At 41.4% G+C, this 27,621-nt stretch overlaps 1 protein-coding gene across 5 annotated transcripts; it reads right to left on the reverse strand.

Moving 5' to 3' along the window:
* Positions 1-1,432: 1,432 nt before the first annotated feature.
* rnf144b (ring finger protein 144B) lies at positions 1,433-26,233 on the reverse strand. Of its 5 annotated transcripts, none has more exons than XM_088600934.1 (9): positions 26,043-26,231; positions 10,418-10,583; positions 9,893-10,099; positions 8,104-8,208; positions 7,294-7,354; positions 5,094-5,301; positions 4,067-4,211; positions 3,034-3,123; positions 1,433-2,510 (listed from the first exon to the last, which is right to left on the reverse strand). In XM_088600934.1, exons 3-9 carry the CDS (start codon positions 10,025-10,027, stop codon positions 2,361-2,363), a joined length of 894 nt encoding a protein of 297 aa, XP_088457060.1. In that variant the 5' UTR covers positions 10,028-10,099; positions 10,418-10,583; positions 26,043-26,231; the 3' UTR covers positions 1,433-2,360. The 5 variants fall into 5 exon arrangements, with proteins under 5 accessions (XP_088457060.1, XP_088457059.1, XP_088457063.1 ...); XM_088600933.1 differs by lacking the exon at positions 26,043-26,231 and adding an exon at positions 14,613-15,927; XM_088600937.1 differs by lacking the exon at positions 10,418-10,583 and having other exon boundaries at positions 26,043-26,233.
* Between the last annotated feature and the right edge of the window lie 1,388 nt (positions 26,234-27,621).

The raw sequence follows: 27,621 nt of genomic DNA on the forward strand, positions 1-27,621 counted from the left end.
ACTCCCCCCTTTCCAATAACCGTTTTTACAGAAAGTCATTCATCAACACACAGTGCCATCTAAAATAATGCGGAGTACTGAAGATGAATTTCTGCAAGACGTGCACTTTGCATTTAAAGATTTTTTTCTGTAGAACTGCAGTTTTCTCTTTGGTTCAGCTGAGTTTTTGCATTATTTTCGTTTCCCCACCGCTGCCCTAAGAAGAAACTGTTTTCTGGTGATGGGTGAATGAAACCGTGTTTCCTAGGCAGTGAAGGGCTGTTAGACCTGGACAGAAACCATTCATAGCAAAGCCTCCTCCGTCCTCATCTGCTTCGAGATACCGTTTCTGCTGAAAAAAAACAACAAATTTAAAATGCTAAGCCCTTTTCTTCAGCACACACCAACACTAACACTTTTTGCAAACAATAGTTTGCGCTCTTCCGTTTCTTGACTGCTTCATGAAACACTGTGAAGCTGGATTGATCCCTCCGGGTTTCAAGATTTTTAATTTCGCCTTTCTTCAGTGTAGGTGCTAACTGGCACCCTACACAACCCCGGCAGACATTCTCAGAGAATTTCTTTCCTCCTAAAAAGGTGTTTTCTGGTGCATTTAAAAACAAAACGCAGCAATACAGGAATTAAATTGTAGGGGAGACCTCCTGGGAAAGCTAAGGTTGATGCTGGAAGAGGTGTTAGTGGGGCCAGTAGGGGGGCGCTCACCCTGCTGTCTGTGTGGGTCCTAATGCCCCAATATAGTGACGGGGAAACTGTACTGTAAACAAAACGTTGCCCTCCTTTGGATGAAACGGAAAACTGAGGTCCTGACACTCTACAGTCATTAAATATCCCAGGGTGCTTCATGAAAAGAGTGGGGGTGTTACCCCGGTGTCCTGGACAAATTCCCAGTGTCCTTTACCAATCATGGCCTCCTAATAATCCCCATCTCTGAACTGGCTTCATCCCTCTGCTCTCCTCCCCACTGAGAGCTGGTGTGTGGGGAGCGGACTAGTGCATCTTGACAGAAATCACCCAGGTGGGGCTGCACACTTGTCGTGGTTTACCTGTCCACAGGATTACCTGTAAAACACTTTGAGCGGAGTGTCCAGAAAAGCGCTATATAATCGCAAGGAATTATCAGTATTATGTATTATCTTGCCATTTTATCAATAAACATTTTACCCCAACCACTGCATACAATGTGTAACATGTTTTAACAGCGAAAAGCCTAAGAAGATCTAAATAAAAGTGTTTTGATGACAACTGGTTATAGTTTAACTCTATGTATTTCAATACTTGAATCCAATAATGTTAGGACTGTTTTGCTTGATTAGTTCTTTCAATACCGATGATCACACTTGTGATACTGTAAAAGTGAGGAAATAAAAAGGGAATTACGTGTCCCTGTTTGAAACTGTCATAAATTAAAACACACAGGCCAGACAAGACAGGCTGAAGTTTCTGGGAATTGTTTTAGTTTTTAATTGACCGTTGGCAGAAAAACAGTATAAACAAAACATAATACATTCATAAATAAGAGTATGTACATGGTACAAGCTGAAAATCTAACCCCTTTGGTTTGTACAGGATACAGAATGTAAAAAAAAAAAAATGCAACGCAGGAAGGCTTTCCATGTCCTGCCCGTTAAACCCAGCTAAACCCTTCTGCTATCTAGTACACTTTCCAAAGCCATTTTGGCACATCGTAACCCGCAAGAAAATGTGGATTTCGTCCATTTGTCAAAGTGCTATGTGAAATACCAATCTGTGAAGGAGTCAGTGTGTGCAGGTATGAATCTCCAAGAGTTAAAAGAAGAAATCTCAGCTTCCATCCTCTTGACATACGAGGGGAGAAGCCTCAATAAGACTGCCTGACCCATCCGCAGTGTTTAAAGAGGTGAGTTCAGGAACTAGCTTAATATTTTTTTTTCCCTACCAAGGGATACAATAGTCTAACACATAATAGGATATGAAACTAGGGCGAAATTCATGACAGGAAGGTACAATTAATTCCTTTAAGTTCCTTGGTCGTTATTATAAAACCTGTATATAAAGAGACCAGTACTGCAGTTGACATAATTTATGACCAACCCCATGATATCACGTAAGATAATCCACACTTCTCAAATGTTTTTAATATTAGTAAAATAATAGTAGTATTATTTATACATTAGAATCATTCCAACACCGAATTAGAATACCTTTTTAACAGGAGGTACAAGCTTTTTTTTTTGCCATTTTCTTTTTTTATTATAAAAATACGCAGTAAATTTGAACCAAAGTACAGGCACATTAATCACAGGCACCTGTGTACTCTTCAGGACAGGGCTGGTATTGAACCAGGGAAAGGCACTTTTTTTTAAAAAAAAAAAAAGCAAAAACTAGATTTTTGTATCAGGCCGGGTCTCTTTCTTTTTCTTCTTGCCTCGACAGGACTTACAGATGCAGCAGATTATACAAGGAGAGGCAAGGACAAGGAGAGGGGAGGTTACCAGCACTATTATGCTCACGCCCACCAGGATACCCACCACCTGAGAGAAAAAAGCATGAGAGGTTAGGGTATCAGTGCCATGAAAAATTCAGAACAGCCTTCTGAAGACAGGCTCAAACACACGGTTCCATTTTATGCTAGAATACAGAAAAACACTAACTTAATAAAGTCTGTGAAAAGGTTTACAATATGGTGAGATTTCATGAGTGCAGAGAAAATATATATTAATCAAAAACATAAGTAATTAATGGAGCTAACAAGAAAGACTAATTTTACAATATGGGTATGAAAATGTCATGCACATATTCTTCCAATTATATAGCATTTTCTGACACTGAGGAAAAAAGATTTAAGAAGGACGAAAGAATAACAGTCCAGTCGCTCAAATATTTGGTTTGAGAACTCCCATATAACCCACACGAGAAGAGGGTCTGGAAGGACTCTACCCAGAACTTTTTTAAATTTCTCAAGACAACTGCCTAAGATTTAAAGGCAGTAAAACGCCAAGACTGCCAAAAGCAAGTATACAATCGACTGGAGATTACCACTAGTTTTCCCCTCACCTGTGTTCGATTCCACATCACTGAGGCTCTGGAGTGCCCAAGTTTATTCCTGCATGGGCCTTTATCATAATGTCTCAGAAATATGTCACCCTGTTTGATAAAGAGAGATATTTTTAATTATAGATTCTTAAAAGTCGGAATTGGGTTTAGAGAAAACATGCAATACATTATTAACAGCATGGTGTGTTGCAGACATCCTTTTTTCCCCCCAAGAGGAGTGCATTAGGCATGATTATATATTGTCTTTTCCAACTCTCCATCTCTACCAAAGAGCGAAAGTAGAAAAACATATTTTCATATTTCCGGCATAAAACGTTAAGTATGACGATAGTATTAAGTCAATGCAATTTTTTAGTTTACTCAGCTGGAGCAACATTTGACCTTATAAGGAACTTTATAAGAACATCCTTATAAATTGTGGATAACGTAGATTAACGTGTACATTGGACCGTTAGAATGTCATTTTCTATGATCTGGTATTGAATATAGGTACACTCACAGAGCTGTTTCAGTACAGGTGTCTTGCAGCAGACACTTTAGATCTAATGCTCCAAGACAGGTGAGCAGCCTGATAACCTCCAACTGCAATACCTCCTTAGGGCCAGAGCCAAAATGGATTAAATAACGATTCAAAATTCCCCTTCCCTACTCTAAAATCCATCCATCAATGTTCTAAGCACTTTATCTAAATACAGGCTCTGGGGGAGCCGGAGCCTATCCCAGCAAGCAATGGGTGCAAGGCAGGATACACCCGGGGTGGGACGCCAGTCCATCGCAGGGCACACACAGACACAAATACACACACACACAAACTCACACCACAGCCCATTTTCCCACAAGCCAATTAACCTACAGTACCAGCACGTCTTCGGAGTTTGGGAGGAGACTGGAGCACCCAGAAAACATTCAAACTCCGTGCAGATAGCGCCCCAGGAATTGAACCCGGGGCCCCAGCAGTGTGAGGCTAACCATTGTGCCACCTTGCCTCCATCCACCCCCTCTTAAATACAAAAGCAAAATGTTGCAACCTTACATCTAAACACTCCAGACAGTACCAACAGAAGGTGTGCTTGCAGTTCTTGCACAGCATTTGTGCACATCCTTGGTTTCGCTCTATGTACACGGCACACCCGGGACACTGCTTGATGGGAGAGTCTGCTTCATCGCTGACCTGGATGCTGCCGATACAGAATTTTGACAATCGCTGTGCTTAGATTTCATGTGGGCTTGGAGATGATTAGCCATTAGTTCACGTCTCGCAAATGTATGTAACCTCCTCCAGCTCCTACGTTTCCCCTAGATATGCAGGGGGCGCTATTCCCGACTTCTTCAGTTACATTCTCATCACAGACACTTTGGATTGTTTCAGCCTGCCCCTGCCCCTGCCCCTGCCCCCTGTCCCCTGCCCCTCCCCCTGCCCCCTGCCCCTGCCCCCTGCCCCCTACCCCCTGCCGATTGCCCAGTGGAAAACCTGCTTTCCTACTGTCTGACTGCATACACAGCTTGAACAAGACACAAAAATGTCAAATAAGATCTTTTTTTGTCATCAGTCTCATCTGAGTGCTTTAAAGTCTTAGACACTTTGCATTGTTCTACCATTCCCACTCAACATTTTATGCAGAAACACAGTACTTTGGCGACTGGATAAAAGTTTTGCTATTTATTTCAAATACATTCAGTAGAGGTTGTTAGAATAGTAGACAACAGTACTGAAGACTCTGAGGAAATTGTTGATGGTTACTACATACTGTACATGTAATCTAAGACATATGAACAGCAATCTGTTCCTTTTATACTTACGGCATGAAGAAAACCTTCAGATTTTTTGAACATAATAGAATTGTGAATTTAAAAATAAAATACGATTCTTTCCACAACGTAACCAAAGCGATGTCAGGAACATACCCGTTCTCATTAATATACCAATGAATTTCAATATTCATTCTTCCTAAATAAATGAAGGTGTTTAACGTAATGAACAATGTGCTTAACTAGGACTCCAGGAATGGGTGTTTAAAACGCATAAGGCGACAGTAATCAAGCGACAATGTTTTACTCACCCATTATCAAAGGAAGGCCGTTTCAGCGGCTGGCTTTCGGAACAGGAATGCTCCTGACGCCAGTCACTCTTACACACTGAACAAAATACCGTGCGACAGGCCGGGCACAGCACAGACCCCGGCTGACCGTCACTGCGTGGGTCAACACTGCAGGCTGCTTGGCACTTCAAGACAGGACACCAGGTCTTACTGGGATCCAGCTGCACCCCTAGAGGGAAGAAAGAAAAGAAACTGAATGAACAAGGTATGGAAATTAGCAGCAGTATCGCATCATCACTCTCATGGTGGCTGCCCCAACAAATGCAGTCTGTACAGAATGTGCCCGTTTCCTGTCGCAGTTTTGATTGTATGCAAAATAACTCAATTAGATACGTTGTTTGGTTCACGCAGGGTACTGCAACTGAATTTGCACAAAAAGGAAGCTCGGGCTGGAACGGTACTATTCAAAACACAGGGGCTCAAAAAGCAGGATTGTTATTCCACTTTGCAGTTTTGCTTTGTGCTTCTCTGTCATCTTCTCTTTCCTCAAACCCGTGGACTGAGAGAGAGGCCCGGTGGTTTTTCTGGGTCTTCTGGGTTTTCATTCCAGCTCGGCCCTTAAGGAGCGAAACCTGCTGGTCACGGGTTTAGCTTCTCCCAGTTGCCTTTCCATGATAAAGAGACCTTGAAGGCCTGCAGACTCACAGGCTCTCCAGGACTGGACAGCCCTGCCTTACACGGCCTGGAAACACACTGTAAATATTTCCCTCTCGAAAGGCCCTGGCAGAGCAGGCTGAACGCCTCACCTTGAACTTGCAGTAGCTAGCACACCGACACGCATGAGAAAGACATGCCAACAAGGAACACTAGCAAAGTAAAAGCAAGAGGAGTGAAACTGGGAGGTAAGGGACAGTATGCGCTTGACCAAGCTCCTGAGATACGATAACAAATAGAACGACATCTGTTAGAATCAATAGTTCTTTGTAATAAGGATCAGCTTTTGTGGCGCAAATAAGGTATACGTAAGCAGCTACGTCTGCTCTTGATTTCTGAGAATTGATCCTGTGACGGAGGTTCTGTTGCTGTACAATCTCCCTGACGGCAGACAGAAAGCTGACTCTGTTTTAAACTCCCTCACTCAAGTTTTCCGTTTCCTGGTTTGGATTCTAGTACTGTCCCTCATCCAGGTAATAACGATTTAAAAGTGGATTAATAAGAGTGAAATAAAAAAGCAGTTTTATTAAATCAATCCAAAGAGGTATGAGCAGTGACGTAAGCCTGGATAGTTCTTATTTATCTCAGGAAAATGAAAGCTTGACCTGCAAAATCACGGTTATCAATTCTGAGCGAAAGTGAAATAAACTTTTCTTCATTTTACAGGTTTTTATTGGCCTGTGATAAAGTGGAAATGATGTCCCTGACGTAGCACTAACTTAAATTATTTCTTCTCTCAAACACATTATATTTTGGAATTGACTTTGTTCCATTAGCTTTTGACAAGGACTAAATTCAAACTTTCTTCTGTGTGGGAGCAACAAGCCGCAGACACGAACCAGCACTTTTTCACGACTCCAGACACAAGCGCTGACATCAGCTCTCTGGAAACGCATCCATTACATGCAGTTCTTGACATCCGTGATTAGCAAGTTTCAAAACTACCGGTTTCTCCATCACTCACTCCCTGGTGCAATGAACCTTATTTGGCTTCTTAGCGGCTGACTGCTGTGGTTGTGCAATATTTCTAACGTCCAGTGGTTCTGAATTGTACATATTGTATTTTCCAAGGAAACAGAATGTTTTACCAATAATCAGCTAGAAATAAAATAAAGAAGGTCAGGATATAAAAATTAAACATCATGTGACGTACTGTACACTCTTCTTACTCGTGGGACACATTGTAAAATATTACACTCCCCAACTTCTTTATAAGCGTTGTTCTTCTACATGATCAAGGGCAGCTGAAAACCAAATAGTGAAAAGCTAAAACCACATGTTCTGCCATTACTTACATTAAGGTCAACAAACGTGATAGATTGTGCATTGCTAAGCACACATCTGCTGAATGCGTCTCAAATGTTCTTGAAACCAGATTAACAAAAAAACTATCTAGTAAAGGGAAACAGCCCAAACTGTAATCAGACAGACAGGTTTGAGGATGAGAGCACAGATGGTTAAAAAGACCTTCACACTGCATTGTGACAAGAAACAAACAGTACTGTACCTCTTTCATATTTCAGTCGTTGATAAAGCTGGACTTTATCTGAAGGGGCAAAACAGGCAATCTGTAGAAAAAGAAAACGGTAAAAGGAAAGATCACATTTCCAATCACCATCTCTCGATGGAAAAGTAATACCAATTATCAGGTTCTGTAACAGGTCTTTGCTTGTCTATTCAAGGGAATAAGGTTTGGCAATATTTGAAAGAACCATTTTAGACATGACTAAGTGATTACACAAACACTAATAGCATTCTTGGCTGCATTTCACTGAAGATACACAAGTCAATGCATACTAAAGATAAGACTGTTGAAGAGGCCACTACAGTCTGTGGATATCCCCAGGTATAATGTCAGTTTAAACGCAGAGCAAGTGGTTTGCTCAGCAATGGCTTTAATTTGGTAAAATATGGGATACTGACAAGTAAGCAATGTAAGGAAGGGCATTTATATCAGAGCTAGGAAGAGCTATATGTTCTTAAATATGTGTTAAATGTGTTTAATAAGAGATTGTGGAAGGTACTGTAAATATAGACACTCACATGGCGGGTAATTGCATGAAAAACAAAGTGGGCTTCGGACCGTTTTGCAAACCTAGTTTCCTTGACATTTATTGTCAAAGCCATTGGGTCGCCTTCACAGGAACTACTCTCTCCGAACAATCCAGCACATGTGGCGAGGAAAATTAATTAAGGGAACAATGAGCTAATTAAACTATACGAAGCACAAGTAGCCTTCTAAACAGCAGCCCTTTCTCAGTTTGCCCATCCCTTGGCTTTGCTGTGCTTCCTGTACCGATGGCCAGAGCGGCCGTACCTCAGAATCCAGAAGCACCCCCTTTTCCCGACAGGCCATGTCTGGGCAGGTGACTGGTGCTCCACAGCCCCCTCCGATGGCGAACAGCACGTACTGCTGCAGGCACTACATGGAAGACAAAGCACCGAGGATCACCGAAGTGTCACGTTAGTCCGAACTGTACGTTTCTATGTATGAGCACTTTCTAAAGGGTTCCAAGAAAGCGCGTGTCGGTTGTACGTCAATGCAAATTCAGAAAGGGGAACCAAAAGCAGAAACAGTGCTTGGCTAAGATTGTGTATTATGACATCAGGGCCTAGCAAACATAAAAAGGGTCCGCTCAGCAGATGATGTATGACAGTGACGGCTTCAGAAGCTCAAGACTGAAAATACAGATTTCAATAATCCTCAGTAGAGTCCACTTGCTTTTTGCCAAGAAAATAAATGCACAGTCTATTAACGGTATGAACAGTCCAGCATATTTTACAGGCGTAACTAGGTGTAGCAGTGTGACAGCACACACTGCCAAACTGTTCAAGAGATGTTGTTTTTCCTGTTACGTGTTATTTTAGATGTAAATGCTATCAAGCATGTTAATCTGTACCACATACACCTTCCCTGGCTTGAATGCATTAATGTTTTCAAGACAAGGGTGTTGTTAGCTAGCTGGTTTTGATTATAGTTTCTCTCCAAGACCTTTTCTATTGCTGGTATACTTAGGTGAGTTGAGTTGAAACCTGTCTCTAATCAATGGGTCATAAAATCTTTCAAAATCATTTACTCAGAACAGCACTGTTTTTCCCATCCATCCATTTTTTTACCGGTTATCCAGTTCAGGGCTGCGGGGCAGCCAGAGCCTGTTCTGGCAGGCAATGAGCACATTAATAATAATAATAATAATAATAATAATTCTCTACACTTATATATCACTTTTCTGGGCACTCCCCTCCACCACCACCAATGTGCAGCTCCACCTGGATGATGGGATGGCAGCCATAGTGTGTGAGTACACTCACCACACACCAGCTATCAGTGGGGAGGAGAACAGTGATGAAGCCAGTTTATAGATGGGGATTATTAGGAGGAAATGATTGGTAAAGGCCAACAAGAAATTGAGGTAACACCCCTACTTTTTTCAGGAAAGTCCTGAGATTTTGAATGACCACAGAGAGTCAGAACCTCGGGTTTACGTCTCATCCGAAGGACAGCACATCTCTGTCAATATACTGGGGCATTAGGACCCACACAGACCGCAGGGTGAGCGCCCCCTACTGGCCACACTAACACCTCTTCCAGCAGCAACCTTAGTTTTTCCCAAGAGGTCTCCCATCCAGGTACTGACCAGGCTCACACCTGCTTAGCTTCAGTGGGTTGCCAGTTGTGAGCTGCAGGGTGATATGGCTGCTGGCAGGATACACCCTGGACTGGACGCCAGTCTATCACAGGACAGATACCCAGACACAAACATCAAATAGCCTAGCACTATGACTTTGGACAGTGGGAAGACACTGAAGAGTCTGCAGGAAACATGGGGAGAACATACAAACACCACTCAGACAGCTGGCCAGGAACTGAACCCAGGGCTGCAGCTCTGTGAGCTATAAATACTAACCACCCTGCCACCACGCTACCCAATTTTTCAAACCTTATTATTAAGTTAACTTTCTAAAATGAGTCTAGAAGCAGCCTACATTATAACACAATAGGCAGGCCATGTGATTTATTGAATGAAACACACCAAACTGTTAGAAAGCCCTTGGACGTACGCTCAGTGCTGACTCATTCCAGCAGACTTGCTGTCCAGACTTACCGGAGTACAGAAGATGCAGTCGCACATGTGAAGCCTGCTCATCTCAGTGGAAGGATACATGCTAAGGCACAGTTTGCAGGTGGTCAGGATCCGAAGTGCCACATCCTCTTGCTCATCAGGACTCATGGCGGACATGCTGAATTCTTGCCTGGTTCCTCTCGGCAAGCCCAGCAACTCGAGAAATTCTGAAACACTATCTCGGCATTCCTGCGAGACAGAAATATGGACCACACGAGCAGCGTGTGAAAGCCTGCCCCCAAGGAGATATCATAATGCTACGCGTAATCGTCTAGCTAAGCTAAAGTAAGACTATAAAAGAGGATTAAAGATGCACAGAGCTCCCTTTTGGAATGAACCAGGATAAAGATTTTTTAAACATAACACAGCAGCTTATTTTCCTCAACTAGAATAGAGAATTTTAATGCCTCCCAGGATTGATATTGTGATAATTCTATGCTTAACTTTGTACCTACAGAAGATACTAAAAACACACACAAAACAAACTGTGTAGACATACTGTAGTACCTAAGGAACAGGTCATGGTGAATTCCACACTGAAACGTTGAGCCCTCAGGTGTGAGTACCAGGTGAGTTTCTTCTTTCCACTTTTCAGTATGGAATTAACCTTTACTTGTTTCTTTGCAGCCAATGCACACTTACACAGCACCCCACTGAAACTTCTACTGAGTACCTGCACAGTGCAAACGAAACAGCACAGAGACAGCAAAATGAATACAAACAGTAAAGATCCTGGGCCAGTAGCATGGAGCTTTCTTCTTAGAAATGAGAGACACACCTGTAGATTGCCCTGCAGTAAACGTCAGTTTTTTGTGGAAACATGGAATTCTGATCTTTCTGGATTTTTATTCATTTTGTAGGCATCATTTCAATTTTCATCAGTATGATCAAGAAATGTGTTCTTAAACTTTACCACTCTGCCTAAACTGTAAGAGAAACCCATGCAGGCTTAAATAATATTTTAAAATACAACCCATATGAAAGTGAAAATGCAGATTTCCTTAGACAACCATCACCCAAAGCTAAAGAAAAATGCTGTCAATTAACTTTGGTGAGACCTGTAAAAATGTCCCGTTTTATTATCCCTAGAAGGGTCCCTGTGGCACCCCACGCAACAGTAACACATGGTGAACTGTCTCACTTGAGTCACTTGCTTGGTTTAATGTCTGTTTCAGCCACAATGAGAGGAATAAAACAGCTGAATATAACAGCCGCATGTCAGTGGAGTATGAAAGGATAAACCAAGAGACAATATTAATTTATCCTAATCCCTGCGAGCACCGTGAATAAAATCATAATCCAGACTGTGAAATTCACAGAATGATTACTTAAAAAAGTGGTCCTCAATCTGTCATGTCCTTACAGAGCCATGGATAATTTGTGAATAAAAAAGAAAAAGACCAAAACTTTCTTACTGATTGTGTAGCACAACAGTGCAGGCCATGTTCTAAGAATGTCAGGCTCTTAGAATCATTTTGCCCCTTTTATTCTGTCTTTCATTTCCAGCCTGTGCCCTGCTCTATGCCTGTAATAACCTGACAGCACCAGACACGAAATCCTAAAGTTCACTGGTTGACTCATCAAGGCGTTGTTGCCTGTTTTCTCACATTCCCGATCCAGGAAGAGCTCAGGCTCAAACAGGCACAGTGATAGGCAGTCTTAACCAGTAAGGGCGAGCTGCCCAGTCTTTGGATACTAGTGTTTACCCTTGATCAGCATTTCTCAAAAGATGTGTCGTGGCACAGCGGTGTATCTTCAGACATTAACGGTTGTGCTGTGGAATTTGGAAAGCTCACACATGAGAAAAATTTTAAATGTCAAAAGTCAAATATCGTTTCTATTTACTTTAGGTTTGTGTTGAGTAACCAAAGTGTCGTGTTGCACTATCAGTATATGCACAGGACAGAGGCCACATTGCAAGACCGGATGCGCCAGACAACTATGTATTTTGCTGCAAACTCAGGTTAAACAGTGAAATAAATTGTGTTTATAGTATTAATAATAATGTGCTTGGGCTGGTGACCAGCATGCAGGCATGTGCCTTAAAAAATTTAAATTCATATACGTGTGCTCTAGGTTAGATATGGTTGAGAAATACTGCCCTGGATCAAGGGAGTCCAGTCCTGACTCTGGAGACCTACAGAGTGTGTCTGTGGGTTCTAACTTCAACTCAGCTGTTAATGAGCGAAACCAGCTGATAACTGGTTTAACTGGACCCCTTCAACAGCTTCTGTCAGCTCTTCATGTGCCTCTGCTTTAAAGAGACCTTGAAAATCTGCAGAGACCACAGCTCTCCAAGACCAGTACCAGCAAAATTGCAAACCCCTGTTCTAGGAGAATAAAAAAAGGCATTGTGTAATTTGATGAATGATGCTGTAATCACCATAGATTCGAAAGATCATTGCCATAAACCACATTAAAGCCATTTTTGAAAACAATCCTTTTAAAAGTGTGTTTTTAACATATATCAATGTTAAACATTTCTAAGTCTAAACATTTGCAATAAACACACATAAAGAAAACTCTTGTGGAAGCATGTGGAGACTTTCATACTGTATATTCTCATATATTTATGGACAGTATATACTGTAGTAGAAATGTTTAAAGTGACCTACAAATATTCATGTGCACCTGAAAAGATGGTGCAATACTTTAGAAACTACAAAGAAAGACATCTTAAATGTAGATGTATATACTCATTATAAAATGTATTATATGCACGAGAACGATACCATATATTAGTGACTAAACTATATTTAAAACCAGAAGTTTTTTTTAAATAAATGCCATTATATAAATATTAATACTATAGTTTTATACAGTTCTTGTGATCCCATGGGATCTCAAAGCCACTTCAGAGATAGATAGAGCAGTAGAGTCCCCACATCCCCTACTGAATTGCTAAAATATTATTGTTGTACTAGTGCACTTTCCCCTTACAGAAAATGCATTTGTTCCCCTCATTTTTTTAAATAATGCTCATGTACACCTCACCTTCAAAATACTTTTCTTTTTTTATTTGCCTTCTAAATAAGCTACACTCTTCGGGAGACCCAATAAACACAACAATACCAGTAAGGAAAATAAGATACATCTTGGTCAAAAAAGAGAAGATCAGTCAGCCCATTCAATTCGTTTGACTCATAGTTGTTACTGCAAACCATTTCCTGTTGTGACTTTAAGTGCCATTTAGCTAGATTGATAGGTTATTAGGAAAATACTCATGTCTTGAGATTAGAATAACAGCAAAGATGCCACAAGGAAAAAAAATGTCAGTTTATCATCTTACAAGCAGCAGCCATTAGAAATGTTAAATCCACATACTCAGTCAACAGCCACAGGCAAGAGTGAGCTGGTCAGCTCACAGTTTATGGCACAGAACAGAGAGACTGTTGTGCAATTAAGTCTTTTGCTGGAAATGTTTATTTTGTAACATTAACTCATTAGCTGATGAATCACTGAAACCTATGTTTAAGGTGTGTTACGTGCACTGTTTTGTTTTTCCAAGGAGAAATAAAGTGTTTCCCCCTTTTCACTGCAGGACAGTAACAAAAACAAAAGGCAGATATCTAATCAGTTTCTGGAAAATCCCACATTTATCTTGTGAATGGACTTCATTCCTCCCAATGGAGATGAGTATATTTGTAACAAACAGAAAGGTCTCAAGTCTAATAGACGTAAACAGAGAAACAGCAAAATGTCAAGCAATTACTGCAGGAGGCACCAATAACTAACGTCCGATTGAACACACCCCTAGTAGGGGTAGCTGCTGGCTGAGTAGTCTCACTTCTGTGCTCTCCGGCACCACTCTGCACCTATTTTCAGCGGCGTTTTGTATCCATCGAAAGCAGTAATAAACTGTCTGAGCAGGGAGCTGCGTCAGCCTTCCTTGGCTGCTAAGCAGAAAGTAAAGGTGAATTTGACACTGAAAGGTGAAATAAAGGCTCAGCGGCTGAAACTTGGGGCATCTCGTTTCTACTCTCCATTGTGGAGTTAAACCTTTGCTTGTTCCTTAGCAACACACAGCTACTACTATTCTTATTACTTAATGTGTTGAGGTGACTGACTCCCTTGTCCATTAAGGCCTTTGCAGGCTGAAACACAAGACATCAGTTCCTAAATCAGAACAACCAATAACATGAGACTTATCAATTCTCCTAAATGTGTCCTAAAATGTACCTGTCCTTCACACCGTGTATAAAAATATTATTTTATGTTTCCACGTAGTTAGAATTTTTTTTTTTTAGATTTGTATGAGCACGCTGACGACTGCGGAACCCCGTCTTAAAAATCTTCAAGCTTTCCAGAACTGGTGCCCCTTATGTCAAAACCGAGGGGGTACGGGGACGTACAGTATGCGACAGCAGTGGTCCACTAAACCACCTCTAACCGCAAAGATGAACTGATAGAGCCTGCCCCCCATGTATTATCCAGAACTGTCTGTATTTTATGCGAGTGGCTAATCCCATATGTTTGTCCCGGAAAAAAAAAAAACCCCAACAACGTCCATTTCAGGAAGTAGTTCTATTAATAATTGATCACATCTAAAAAAAAAGTAGGCAAGGCAAATTTACAAGATCGTACGTACTCACTATCACGTCCCCTTTTTCACCGTATTAAAGCTGTAACGTGATTTTATGTCCCCCCCAACGAAAAAAAAATAATAATAATGAGGGATTTGCAGACAAACACGAGCTCTTACCTGTACCAGCAATCGGGCTACTTGTTCGGCGTCACCTCTCCTGCCCAGAAACCGCGGTGCTTTGTTTTTAATCGCAACCGAGAGCCGAGGATATGAGACAGCCTGCGCCGATGCAGTAAGTACACGGGTAGACTCCCAAACCACCTACAGAGCACCTCCGACTACCTATCTTTTGGCAAGAACCGCCCATGAGCCTGACAACCTGCGTAAATAAGCCCTTCCTGCTATTTAGAAGCGAGGTGTCGCGTCCGCAGAGGTGTCTCACGGTTAGCCGGGTTGTAAACTGGGGACACTTCCCGTTTCTCGGTGTATTAAGGAGGACAAGGACTGGACTCTTCGCGGAAATCTAAATTTTGGCCATTTACTCCACGGAGATGACGCAGCCTATTTCACCGGCGTCATACCACAGGCTATCGGGAAGTGCAACATTTCAGAAGTAAATTCCGAAACCGCAGTAATATGACAGAATGTATTCAATTTATTTAATAGTCTTTGGACACTGGCCCTTCCGATTTATTTCAAACAAGTACTCCCAGAAGAGTAAACGAATTGCAAAATGTAACATTTTTTTTGCATCATTAATAGATTAAATAACTTTCCCCACCCTTCGCTTTTTTTTTTACTTTCACCACCTTCTCCAGAAATATTTTCGTGGGCTGTCAGGTGATTTCCAATACAGGAGCGATTCGCGCAGAATACATTCTCTGTCGAGTTAATAATTCTACAGTCGTTGCAGTAAATTTGAATTATTGGTGTTAGGAATCTGACATTTTTGGCACGCACGTAAAGATCATTTTACTCCAGAGGTTAGGTGTAAAATGCGTGCACGCAGCAGTTTTGTGTTGATTTCATTAACCCCATCACCGCCGACACGAAACTGTACAACGTCTGTGTTCCTTTCAACACAAATCAAATTACTATACCTGAACAACAATGTAAGACAACACCATGACAAACAAACGGGGTTCACGGTTCTCTGCTTAGCGCTGGATTTAGAAGCGCAGATGGAAATCTGTATCATACGAATCAGTTCACTTGGCGGGGTAGTAAGAATTTAAGTGCGAGTGAAAAAGGGGTTACAACACAATTTGGGTCGAATCGGCTTCGGACTTTTCATGCGTCCCCCTTTTTTTAAACGCACGGAACCATTCGGAACAAAATACCAGCTTTCAAGCAAACGAAAATCGTTGACGATGCATTTCTTGACAAAAACAAAAGGTGAAACGAATCAAAAATTAAAATCCCTTTGTGGGAAACGTTCCCTTTTGATTCAGAAGTCTTACCAAGACTTCCTACCAAAATTAGCGCAACAGCACCGTTGCTACGTCTCGCCAACAAGGGCTGCCCCCTACCCTAACCTTCAGCAGATTTGTGCAGTACTCACTGTAAAGATTTATTACTGGAGCTGTCGGATCAGCTCCCGAGCCACAATGTCACCGAAGAACGGCATGAGCTCGCTGTACTTCAGTACGCTAGTAACAGTCACAGCGCCACCCAGCGGAAAGAGGTAATAACACCACCATATAATCACTTTTCAATTCAATTCAAGCTTTATTGTCCCCTAGGGGAAATTTGTTTTACAGCACAGTCAAACACAACACAATGGCAAATAAACATCACCAAAAGGGGAGAGAATACAGTAGTGTTAAAGGAGATAAGAAACAAGAGACGAGGTAGTTCAGGTGGGTAGCTGCGTCAGCATGCGTCGTCGGTGGAGCCTTCTAAACGTTGTGTTTTTTTTTCTTCTCTTTTCAGCATGGAATAAACCAGGTAGTTACTTTGCATTGTAATTGCAGTGTGAATGAAAGATTTCCTGAGTCTGTTGGTTTTACACCTGGGGCACAGAGGCGTCTCCCACTTGGGAGAAGTGTGAATTCGCAATGGAGGGGGTGAGACACACACTCCCTAATGCTTTTGGCTTTCTTAGTCACCCTCTGTTTGTAAAGGATGCTCAAGTTGATTTGATTATTTCCGATTGTTTTGCCACTTATAATTACTAATTTAAACAGCCTATTACAATGACCGGTACTTTTGTTGCCAAACCAGCAAGTGAAGCAGTATGTTAAGACACTTTCAATGAGCTAAAGGAGTGATTTGTGGAAAAGTGTAAGAATAGTTTTATCTACCTTCAAGTAGCTGAGTTTCCTAAGAAAGAAGAGTCTCTGTTGGCCTTTTTTATCGAAAGTGTCACAACATTTGTCCCATATTATGTTTTTGTCAATGACCAGTCCCAAGTACTTATAGTCATCATAAATTTCAACAGGCAATTTTCTTTAGTAATGAAAATTTTCTTGCAAGGTGCTATTAAACCCCAGGTAAAGAAGAAAATGCGCAGCGCAGCCATGTAATTTAGTGCTGGAAGTTATCTCCGCCTTATCTGCATGTCATCGGCAAACAAGGAAGCAGGATTATACATTTAACTCAAATAATTCACCGTACAGCTTTTTTTTTATAGTCTTTTATTAACGCAGATGGTTTTCTCTTTCCATGCGTCTGGCAAGCAGGGATGTGTCCTTCATCAGCATGTTTTTCTTCACAAGCAGGTGAATGTCGCTCCACTTGACAGTTCATATGTGAACAGCGCTCGTTTTTGCATCAAATAGTTCATCATCTATGCTCAACTTGGATTGTCCCCTTTTCTGTATCCCGGGTTTCTTGACTCAAAGCAAAAGATACGGGCTCGAAACTGACCTCTTTGCTCCTCGCTGCCTGTATATGCTTTGCATGTGTCCTGCTGTTACGTTTAAGCATATCATGTTTCTGTGTTAGTAGTTCGTGTAGGTAGCTGCGTCAGCATGCGTAGGCTGCAAAGGAACAAGTAATGGTTTACTGCTTGCCACAACACCGTGTCACACCTGAAGAAGGCTCCACAGCCAAAACGTTGTTTTTGTTCTCTTTTCAGCATGGAATAAACCTTTACTTGTTTCTGTTTTGTCTTCAAGTCTGCAATGTTGTGAAGTGTACATTTGTTAACATGAAGCAATTCTGTAAAACTCTGTAGTGAAAGTTTTCCACCTTCCAGGAAAGCTGTAGTTTTTTTTTCTGACTTCTATCAATTCGTTCGATTTCTCCGTTGACTTGTGGATAGCACATTGGAGACTTTCTATGCGCAATATTTCTTTCACACCAAAAATGTTCAGACTCTACTGAAACGAGAGCCATAGCGGATTCAATCTGACTTGCAATAGTAATAGCTTTTGCTAGTGTCAGGTCAGTTTCTAGAAGCAGCCGTTTTCCGATTCCAGACAAACTAGTTTTTCCAACCAGCTGATCCCGGATCATATGATCTGCGAAATCTCCATACTCGCATGTTACCATCACCTCTCTCAATGTTGTTACACACCCTGCTCCGTGGATGCACCACGGATTATCTCTCCGCCTTTTAAAACATTTTTAAGACAACCAATATCCATTAACATATGAGCCTCCTTAGATGTGAATAATACGAAGACATGACGCATGCCAACAAGTTAACCATCTATCACATAAACCTGTGGTTGTAATGTATGTAAAATCACCGTGATTGTAAGATCTATGGTTTTTATTTTGTAAGGCACGTTTTCCTATTCCTTCTCTACGCTGTTGCCAAATGCGCAACTGTGGGATACCATCGCGACAAGACCTCCGCAGCATGTCATGATAGGGACCCCATTTATATTGCATGTCTATCGCGGCAGTGTATATCACGACTGGCGCCTTGCTTCCATGCCACCCTGGCACCGCTGTCGCAACAAAGGTCTATATCAGGACATGATATACCCAGATAGGATGTATTGCAATATATGGACTTTGTGTCGGGACATGGGGTCAGCATATCCTGTCAGGGTATGTCTTATCGCAACAGACGGACTCCATGTCGCGACATGGGGGCGGGGCTTTTGGTCGGGTATGTCATATCGCGATATAGGGCCTTTCATGTCGCGACATGGGGCGGGACATTTTTGTTGGGGGTATGTCATATCGCGATATGCGGGCTTCATGTCGCGACATTGGGGATGAGCGTTCTGGTTGGGCATGTCATATCGCGATATAGAGCCTTTCATGTCGCGACATAGGGGAGGGCGTTTTGGTGGGGGTATGTCATATCGCGATATGCGGGTTTCATGTCGCGACATGGGGGTGGTCGTTTTATCGGCGGTACGCCATATCGCGATATGCGGGCTTCATGTCGCGACATGGGGGTGGTCGTTTTATCGGAGGTACGCCATATCGCGATATGCGGGCTCCATGTCGCGACATGGGGGTGGGGGCATTTTGTCGGGGTATGTCATATCGCGATATTTGGACTTAACGTCGCGATTGTGGCGCCATGACAGTGGTGTGCCGGTCGCAGTAGGTATCGCGATGTGATCGTGGTCCGCGCACTCCTGTCGTGACATGCTATCGGAGTCGTGAATGCGCTGTAGATGGCATGACATTCTTTCTCTGTTATTCAGTTTTGACCTCAGTGCGACTTTGTGCGAGATTGATCAGTAATTGAAAACCAATGGATCTGTTATAGTATATCCAGCGTGCTCATACAGCACACACGATTAACCGGTTCTACAGTATTTGGACCAAGAAGAACATCCATCTACATGTTCTCGGAACTTCAGCTGTGGCGCTTTACCCAATCAGAGTGTCGATTCTCACTCTTCACCCAACCGCGACCCGATCTGTTCGGGGGTTTAGCCAATCACGGATCTGAGAGCTGTGCAAGCTAGCAGCGCCAGGCGGATCGGCTTGTTTACTGTCAATGATTCAGTCTGCGTTCCTATGCTCATATGCGGGTTGTTCGAACGAACCCGTATTGAGCAGTATTTCTTGCATTGTGAACGTATGTACACAACGGTCCAGCAGTGTTCCAGTTAGTGCGTAATTACGCATCGATTAAAACCCTGAGGTTTGCAAAAAGAAAATTAGCTCACTGATAGTTTTATGTAGAGGTTGTGAACATTTTTGCAAGTCGAGGTCTTTAAAATGCGTTTGGTACGAAGGCTTTATGTGTTTCCCTTGCGAAGTTATGGACAAAGAATATTTGTGCGTGGTCAAAAAAAATGGCGTAAAAACGACAAAGTGAAGGCTGTGAAAACATTCACAATGTACTTAAGACACACAGCAAGATGTTTCGTAACTCTAGGAGGTTTCGTGAAAACGCTACTGGCGTGCCCCAAAAGTTCAAGCTAACGTTACCGGGGTGTTCACTTTCGGCTCGAAAAAAAGCTCTTAAACGCAGTCAGAGGAGTTGCGTACTTTTCATCGACTAGCGGGAGGGTGTAGAAAACACGCCGTGTCTCATCTCCGGGGCAGTGAAGAAGCAAAGCCTGCGCTGTCGGTTCAAGTAGCGGCCGGTACTGTAGCTCACCCTGGCGAGCAGCGCTGAGGTGCCGGTGTTGTCAAAAATAACTCGGAGCCAAGCGGTAAAAACCACCGCAGGCCGTCCCGTTTGTGGGAGAGCAAGGGTGTAGGATGAAGCAGGGAAAGTAAGACATCGTCGTCGCCAATATGTAGCGTGCTGAGGCAGGGAAAGGCAGTAACTAACTTTCAAAATACAACACAGGCCTCACGATCACATACAGTAGCACTTTGTACCCACTGATAATTACATTTAATTCGTTAACTCACTGCCCTTCATTACGACAGTAGCGACTCCTAGCGGCATGGGGTTACTGGTTAACTAAATTATTGCATTTTCCGTATGAAAAATAATAATCGTCATCGTCATCATCATCATCATCATCATCATCATCATCTTACACTACTATTGCGCTTTTCAGGACACTCCACTCAAAGTAATGGGGATCCCCTCGACCACGCATAATGCGTAGCCACAGCCTGGATGATTAAAAGCAAACATAAGCGTGATGGTTAATATTAGGGGCTCCGGTATATCACTACAGAATACCGATATACAAAGACCTGCAACTAAAAATGGGCTGACAAACGTTTTTGAAATGTAATCATTTATATTGTCAAAACAACTTTCGGCACATAAAAAAGTTCTTAAACACAGTAAAGGCAGTTTCATGTATAATTCATGTGTTTTTCTGGTACATATTCGTATGTTGGCAGCGTAATAAAGCTACAAAGACTCATTGGCTATGATCCAATACTACAGTTTGATTTTGAGAACAGAACCAGTAAAGATAAAATCCGCTTCTCCACTTTTTAACCGTGGCGCAACATGAAACTATGTAGATCTGTTCTCCTCCCTACTGATAGCTGGTGTGTGGGGGTCGTTCTGGTGCACTATGGCTGCACATCATCCAGGTGGGGCTACACATTGGCGGTGGGAGGGAGTCTCCATTACCTGTAAAGCGCTTTAAAAGCGAAAGGAATTATTAATACTATTAAAGTTAGATGTAATTACATTAACTAATTTAATGTTGGATGCTGCGCATTGTTGGTGGTAGAGGGGATCCCCATTACCTGTAAAGCGCTTTGAGTGGAGTGTCCAGAAAAGCGCTATGTAAGTGTAAACAATTATTATTATTATTATTATTATTATTATTATTATTATTATTATTATTATTATTGGTTTACTGGTGTGATGCAGTAACATTGGTATATTATTAACTACTTCTCAAGGTTTCACAGATCGTTTCAATACTAACATTATCGACGTCTAACATCTACCGATATATTTAATCTACCAATAGTTAAGGGAGATGGGCAATTTATCTCCCTTAACTATTAAATGACTTAAATGACGGATGATGCAATTTATTATTTGTAATTCCAGGATCCGTCATTTAATGCTGTAGGCGTTGTAAGCGCTAGATGGCGCTATTAAGGTTTGACTGAGATTGTTCATCATCCAACAAGTTTGTTTGGATGTGTCTGGTTGAACTCTGGAATTATTTCATATTACGTGGTGGCCAAAATTGTACACAATATTCTATATTACTAGTGCATTATACAATTATAACACAATAATCTTTCATTTAATTTCTACTCTTTAAAACGATATACCCTAACATTCTGGTTTCCTCTTTAATTTCCTACTTTGTCTAGTGTACACATTTATTATGTGTCAACATAAATACAGTCTTTTTCATAGGCAGCCCCTTCTATCTCAGTGTTTCCTATTTTGTATTTATAATGTATTTATGTTTTTACCACCTTCTTGTAGTCAGTTAGAGCGTATACTATACTTCCAGATATTTTCTTTAATACTTGAGTGAATTATTCCACATCAGCCTCTGCTTCGGTCTTTGTATTTAAGCAAAGGTACTACACCCTGCACTTACCTACTGTACATTAAACATCATCTGACAGGTGTTTGCCCAGCCTTGAACTTTATCTGAGTCTTTTAGAGTTTCTGCTGCTTCTACAATATATGTTAATCCTCTTAATTTGGTATCCCCTGCAAACGTGACTAGTTTACTAAGAGTACCAATGAAGAAGAGCAGTGGCCCTAATACAGATTCCTGTCATACTCTACTAATTACATCCCAAACACGTTCATGCAAATGCTTCTATTTAATGTTGTTATTCTGAATAGTATATGACATCTCCTGTTCAGAAATACATTACAAATACAGAAACTATTGCTCCAAACATCTTTCCTTATAATTTCCCCCATATGTCATCCAAACACAAAGTTGAAAATAAATGAGGCAGTCATATCTTATTGTATAATAGATGAACATTTTTTGTAACATCGGTTACGGATGAGAGGTGATTACCCTTCTGCCCATGTAGCTTGTTTGGTTGCTAGCAGCTGCTAATACAAGAATCTCCTCTGGCTGATGTCTTGTTAGGCTGGGTGGCTTGTACCAGACCCCAACAACCCTAGGCTCAAAAAGAGTTGCTTGTGACTAATGGTTGATTCTGAAGAAGTCTATTGGGCTGTCAATGCCCATTGGCCATCTGAGGGTTGTGGATATAAATTTTTGAAGGGTAAGAGAAGATTTGGTGGTCTACAGCACCCACCTATCCTTGTACTGGATGCCAGTCCATCACAGGGCAGACAGACACGCACACGATCACACCAGGGACACCAGTTTTCCCAGAAGCCAAATGACCTAGCAGCATGTGTCTGGACTGTGAGGAGCTGGAGGAAACCCATTGTTGAGCTAACTGAAAGGTGAATGGGCCATTGCCTGGACATTTCACAGTGCTGCACATTTACAACACCCCCTTCACACAATAACAAATGCAGAAGTAATGTAATTACTTGATTACATAGAAGTATGACCCACACTTTCTAAAACTAATATTTAAAGCAGAAAGTCAGTAAACAGTTTTCCCCACAGCTCATCAGCTCAATTGCTTGGGCAAAAGCAAAGCAACAGAGTCCAGCTATTTTCCCCACAATTTATAAAATGCATCATGTAAAAGTGAATGAATAAAAATTAATTAATGCTTTTCCCAGTATCCTGATGAAATCGCCAATGCTGAAGCAAAGTACACATTTCACACAGAGCAGCAGTTCTCTTCTTCCGCAGTCTGTTGCCCTTATCCAAGAGAGAACTGAGAATGCATTTTGAAAATAAAAGGCAAGGCGCCTACTGTACGTGCAAATCATTTCATCAGCTTTTGAGCCACTGTTATGACTGCTGCTTTAGGAGGAATCAAAAACACTCAATACAGCTGTACCTCAGAGCTACAGTGGTGCCATGACCAAATCAAGTACTGTCAGACAAATCATTAGCAAGGGAAATGTAGATTATGCAACCACCAGAGCTGTCTAACAGAACATCGAGACATCAGATGCCACAGTAGGGTTTCAACTGACTAGAGGCCATATTTCCCATCTTGCAGTTTGGTGCAAATCTGAAGCCTTCTGTTGTATATATTCTGCTGGATGTTACAGTAACTGCCAGGAATAAAGGGTTCAACTGAAATTAGTGTAGAGATTTTAGTCAGGGATGTACAATGAAAAGTGTGCAAACTGCTCAGATTTGCTTGTGAATAACAAGGTGCTAGCAATCAGCTATCTGAGAGTGCGCTGGGATTGTCCTCAGTTCAAAGAGCAGAGGAGCTGGTATAAAGCCCTGCAATGAGCCTACTTTGCTCTGCCTCAAGCTGTCAGCTGGTGTTTTGAAGAAATCAGATGCCTGTTTCTTAGGGATTTGTCTGAAGTCCAGTTAGATGATGCTTGCTCGCTTCATTGTCACCTGTCAAGCTTAGGAGGTCCCACAAGGCTCAAGCCTGGGCCATGCTCATCTTTTCCTCTGTGCATCTTCCGGGACACATGACTTCTATTTCTGGTGTTAATTACAAGCGCTCTGTGGGGTGTGCTGAGGGGAATGGAGACACAGAGTCTGGGTATGTTTTCCTGGATGTGTACAAAGCGTTTCTGTTTCAGAGCCCCACAGCTCTGAGCCAGCCTAAAGGAAGACAGCCTATGTGTTGACTTGCAGTGATTTTGTTTGGTTTCGATTTTATTTTAAAACGTGTTTCGGGTGTTTTCATAAGCATTAGTATTACTAGAAAATAATAAGATCTAGCAAAATGTTATTGCTGCTTCTCCATAAAATAGTTATGTACATCTGATTACAGTATTTACTGTATTTCAAATAGGGTGTTCAGCTCCCAGATTCTATTCTTGTAAGTATTCTTGTGTAATTAACTTTTGTATTTTCTTAAATCACTTATTTTCATTTTGCTTTTCCAAAGTAAGGGAATGCGCTTTTTTCCTAGGAAAACATAGAATAGGAAATAAAAGTCTTCAGGGAACCAACAGAAAATGAATGGGATTAGAAAACACAAGAAGTAAAAGAAATATAGTCACTAATATATATCTGCTTGTATGAAGAGTTACTCGCATCTACAGAAGAAAAAGTTTGAAACCTCTGACATGGTTATTAGCACTATTACTTTCTTGCTTTGTGAAAACAGCCTTGATTATGTGTCCCGCTTATTAAACATGCACCACTTTTGAAGGACTTTTATAAGTTACTGAAATCATTAGGACGGGCTGTTCTTGTTGGACACCATTCAGAGTGGATTCACTGCCAAAGCTTGGCTTACTCATGTTCTGCTTCACTGCTGCAAAATGTAATGAAACCATATCCAGGGCAGGAGACAGCTTACCCATTCTCCGCGGGGAGTACTGATGTGTTTGCACGGAAAAGTGAATATGGCAAAATGCCTGAAGCATTAGATTGCATTTGTCAAGCAGTGGCACAGGTGGCACAGTGACAGGGTATATGTCAAAACTCTTAAATTCAAATTAATACAGTGACTAGATTATCAGTCTGCTATGGACCCATACACTGCAACCAAGCTGCACTTACAGCTGGCTGTTGATTGATAATCTTGCCAAACTGCAGCCTATTCTTGGCAGATCACAGAGTCCTGTAATCCTTGGAGATTACGTGTGACAACTTTTCAGGGATCAGTCAAAGATAATCTGCTAATAGTAACCTAGTGATTACCTACACATTGGAAGAATTTTGATGGTTTTCATTGGTTTCAATGGTTTTCAATTTGTATTATACTGTAACTTTGATCTTGAACACCATATAAATACTACCAGATGACCATCAGCCCAGAAAAGCAGAAGTCCCTCTTTGAGAAACTTTATGTACTGGGCAGAGTACAGTTCTTTCTCAGACCAACAGAGGCCACCATCCAGTGGCTGAAACTGCACCAGAGTAAGTCAGGACATCATTTCCCTTTCAGATGTGCCACCAGACATAACCCCAGCTGATCCTGGGTGTGCTTTCTTTTACGGATGAGGAAACACAAAACACAAGATCCACCTCCCCGGACTCTGCCAAACAGATTTTGTGCTGAAAAGGGCAGCCATCTGGCATGGCACCACTGCCGATCTCATCGATGTGATGTATATCAAGCTGCCGACTTTAGCGAAAGCTAAAAGGTGGTGTCACGGACCATGGACCACATCAATTTCAGCTCTGTGCTTGGCTCTAGAAAGTATAGCCACTCATTCAAAACACCCAGACCTATTTACTTGCAACTGACCTCTGTGTAATCCTTTTGACAGAGTCTGTACTAACACACTTCTGCTTTAAAAGGTAAAGCCCATACCTGGGCCTACAGGCGTAGATTATTCCAGTTTTTGTAGCATTAAGCAGGCAGTTTTCAATTCACACCTTCAGGGTCCGTGACAGAGTTACCCCGTGCAATACTGTTTAACCAAATACACAGCGGGATGGACTGATTAACTGGGGTAAATCACTGGAATTGGCTTAAGGACAAACCATCAGTGTCTATGTGGGAACCCAACACTTCTATTTAAGAATCCAGAGACCTAACACAGCCCTTCACAACCCTGTCACCACAGTATCACTAGTTTTGTAAACAGGTCACTGCATACAGTAAGTAAAAGGGCACAGATAGGATTCTAAGATTCCTTTGACAGGCTCAAGGTGAGAAAAGTCTATTACCATAAAACTAAAAGGAACACTCCTTTCTTTTAAAACTGGTTTAAAACGAGTTCATAACATTCTTTTCAACAAGAAAAATGTCCTTTCTTACTTCAGGAATGAAGATTGGCTTTCAGTCTGATGAACAGTCCCCCAGAATGGCCGTCGCTGTGTGTAACTTATCTTCCACATCACATTATTCACTGGTCAGGAAAAAAGAGGTTGTTAAAAGCTTCAGCAATTGACAGGGTGTCCATTTCAGAAGCTCTGTTGATTTGGCCTTGACTGTCTGTAATATGACACCCAAGTGTGTTGAATGATGCAAAAGAATTTCCTGGCCTGACATTGCATTCTTTGGCCTTAAAGAGATACATTTGTAATCTCTCTTTACAACTCAATTAAGCTCTTCCTTTGTGTGTACTGTAGTCTGTTACACATGATTCCCCCCCCCCAAACACCTAATGTTGCATCTTAATTTTTAAATTTCATACTTTTTAAGAAAGCAAAACATATGCAAGGCCTTCTTAAAGCTGACTTTAACAAAAAAAAACATGGTGGTGAGTATTTTAAGTGTTGCTCAGATGCCCGTTCTTGAAGTAATGCAGTTAAATGTATTTTTAAAAAGTCTTTAATTGTTTGAAATTGGACTGACAAAGGATTTGCTTTTGCATTTTTTCAGGAGCACCTTAGGAAATAAAGCTTAAAAGTATTAATATTGTAATATTTTGAATATTTAGAGAGTCTCCTGTTCGGAATGATTTGTTAAATTTATTTAGCATACAGTGGGAGAATTGTAGAAATCTCTTGACCGCAATTAGACTTATCCTGCCAATATAGCACATATTGTGTTTCTTTTTCGTCTTTTTTAGATACTGTAGACCACTTCTTAGAAGATTTTCATGTTAGTTTTTCACACGTGAAAATAGAGTAGCTGACAAAACCAATAGACACTTCTCTTCAAATTCTTCTTCTGCTTAACCCTCGTTCTGGCTCCAGCCTTTCTGTCTATTAAAGGTCTTAAAGGAGCATATGTTTACAAAAACGAATAAGGAAACCATAATTGTAATTGTACAGTTGTAACCTTTTTGTCCTGGAATAGCCAGCCAGCCCAGTCAATGGCATTAATAGCTTTAAATAACAACAACAGAAAAACTGCAGAGTACAAAACCATAGACAAGGGTATTTTGATCATCAGGTTAAAATGAAATAAGATCATTCAGTGGGAAAATGCTGCCCAACTCCCACTTGTATTCAAACCCCTTGGATGGTATATCTCCTGCTTATCCAGTTACGTATTTTTCACATACTGTACCACAAAAACTCAGCCAATGAATTCTGGTGTGCTCTCCATTCCTAACTCAAAACATTGAGGACATCCATTCTTTTCTTTTGCTATGCTCAAATATTGTAATGTTCTCCCATCGTGGACAAAGGTCTATTTTTATACACCAGCTTTTCCTTCTGTTTGATCTGAATAGTGTTCCTGTATTTAGTAAACTTGGTTTACAGTATGTTTTCTTTTCATCTGTACACCTTGTAACATACATCATCTTACACCAAAGATTGTGGGTGTCTGAAACAAGTAACTCAGCCATACTGTTGAAGCCAGTACCCTTGCATATTTCAGGATATGCCAGGATGAGATCCACAAATCAATTAGCTACCAGCAACCAAACGAGCTGAATGGGCTC

Source organism: Lepisosteus platostomus, chromosome 12 (assembly GCF_059453375.1).
Source record: "Lepisosteus platostomus isolate fLepPlt1 chromosome 12, fLepPlt1.hap1, whole genome shotgun sequence".
Taxonomy (NCBI): Eukaryota; Metazoa; Chordata; class Actinopteri; order Semionotiformes; family Lepisosteidae; genus Lepisosteus; species Lepisosteus platostomus.

Coding starts and splice junctions, on each gene's coding strand:
- rnf144b (XM_088600937.1), bottom strand. CDS start 10,027: ATGTCCGCCATGAGTCCTGATGAGCAAGAGGATGTGGCACTTCGGATC. Junction 3,124..4,066: donor ACTGTCTGGAGTGTTTAGAT/GTAAGGTTGCAA, acceptor TTTATCAAACAG/GGTGACATATTTCTGAGACA. Junction 2,511..3,033: donor TGATGTGGAATCGAACACAG/GTGAGGGGAAAA, acceptor TTTTTCTCTCAG/GTGGTGGGTATCCTGGTGGG.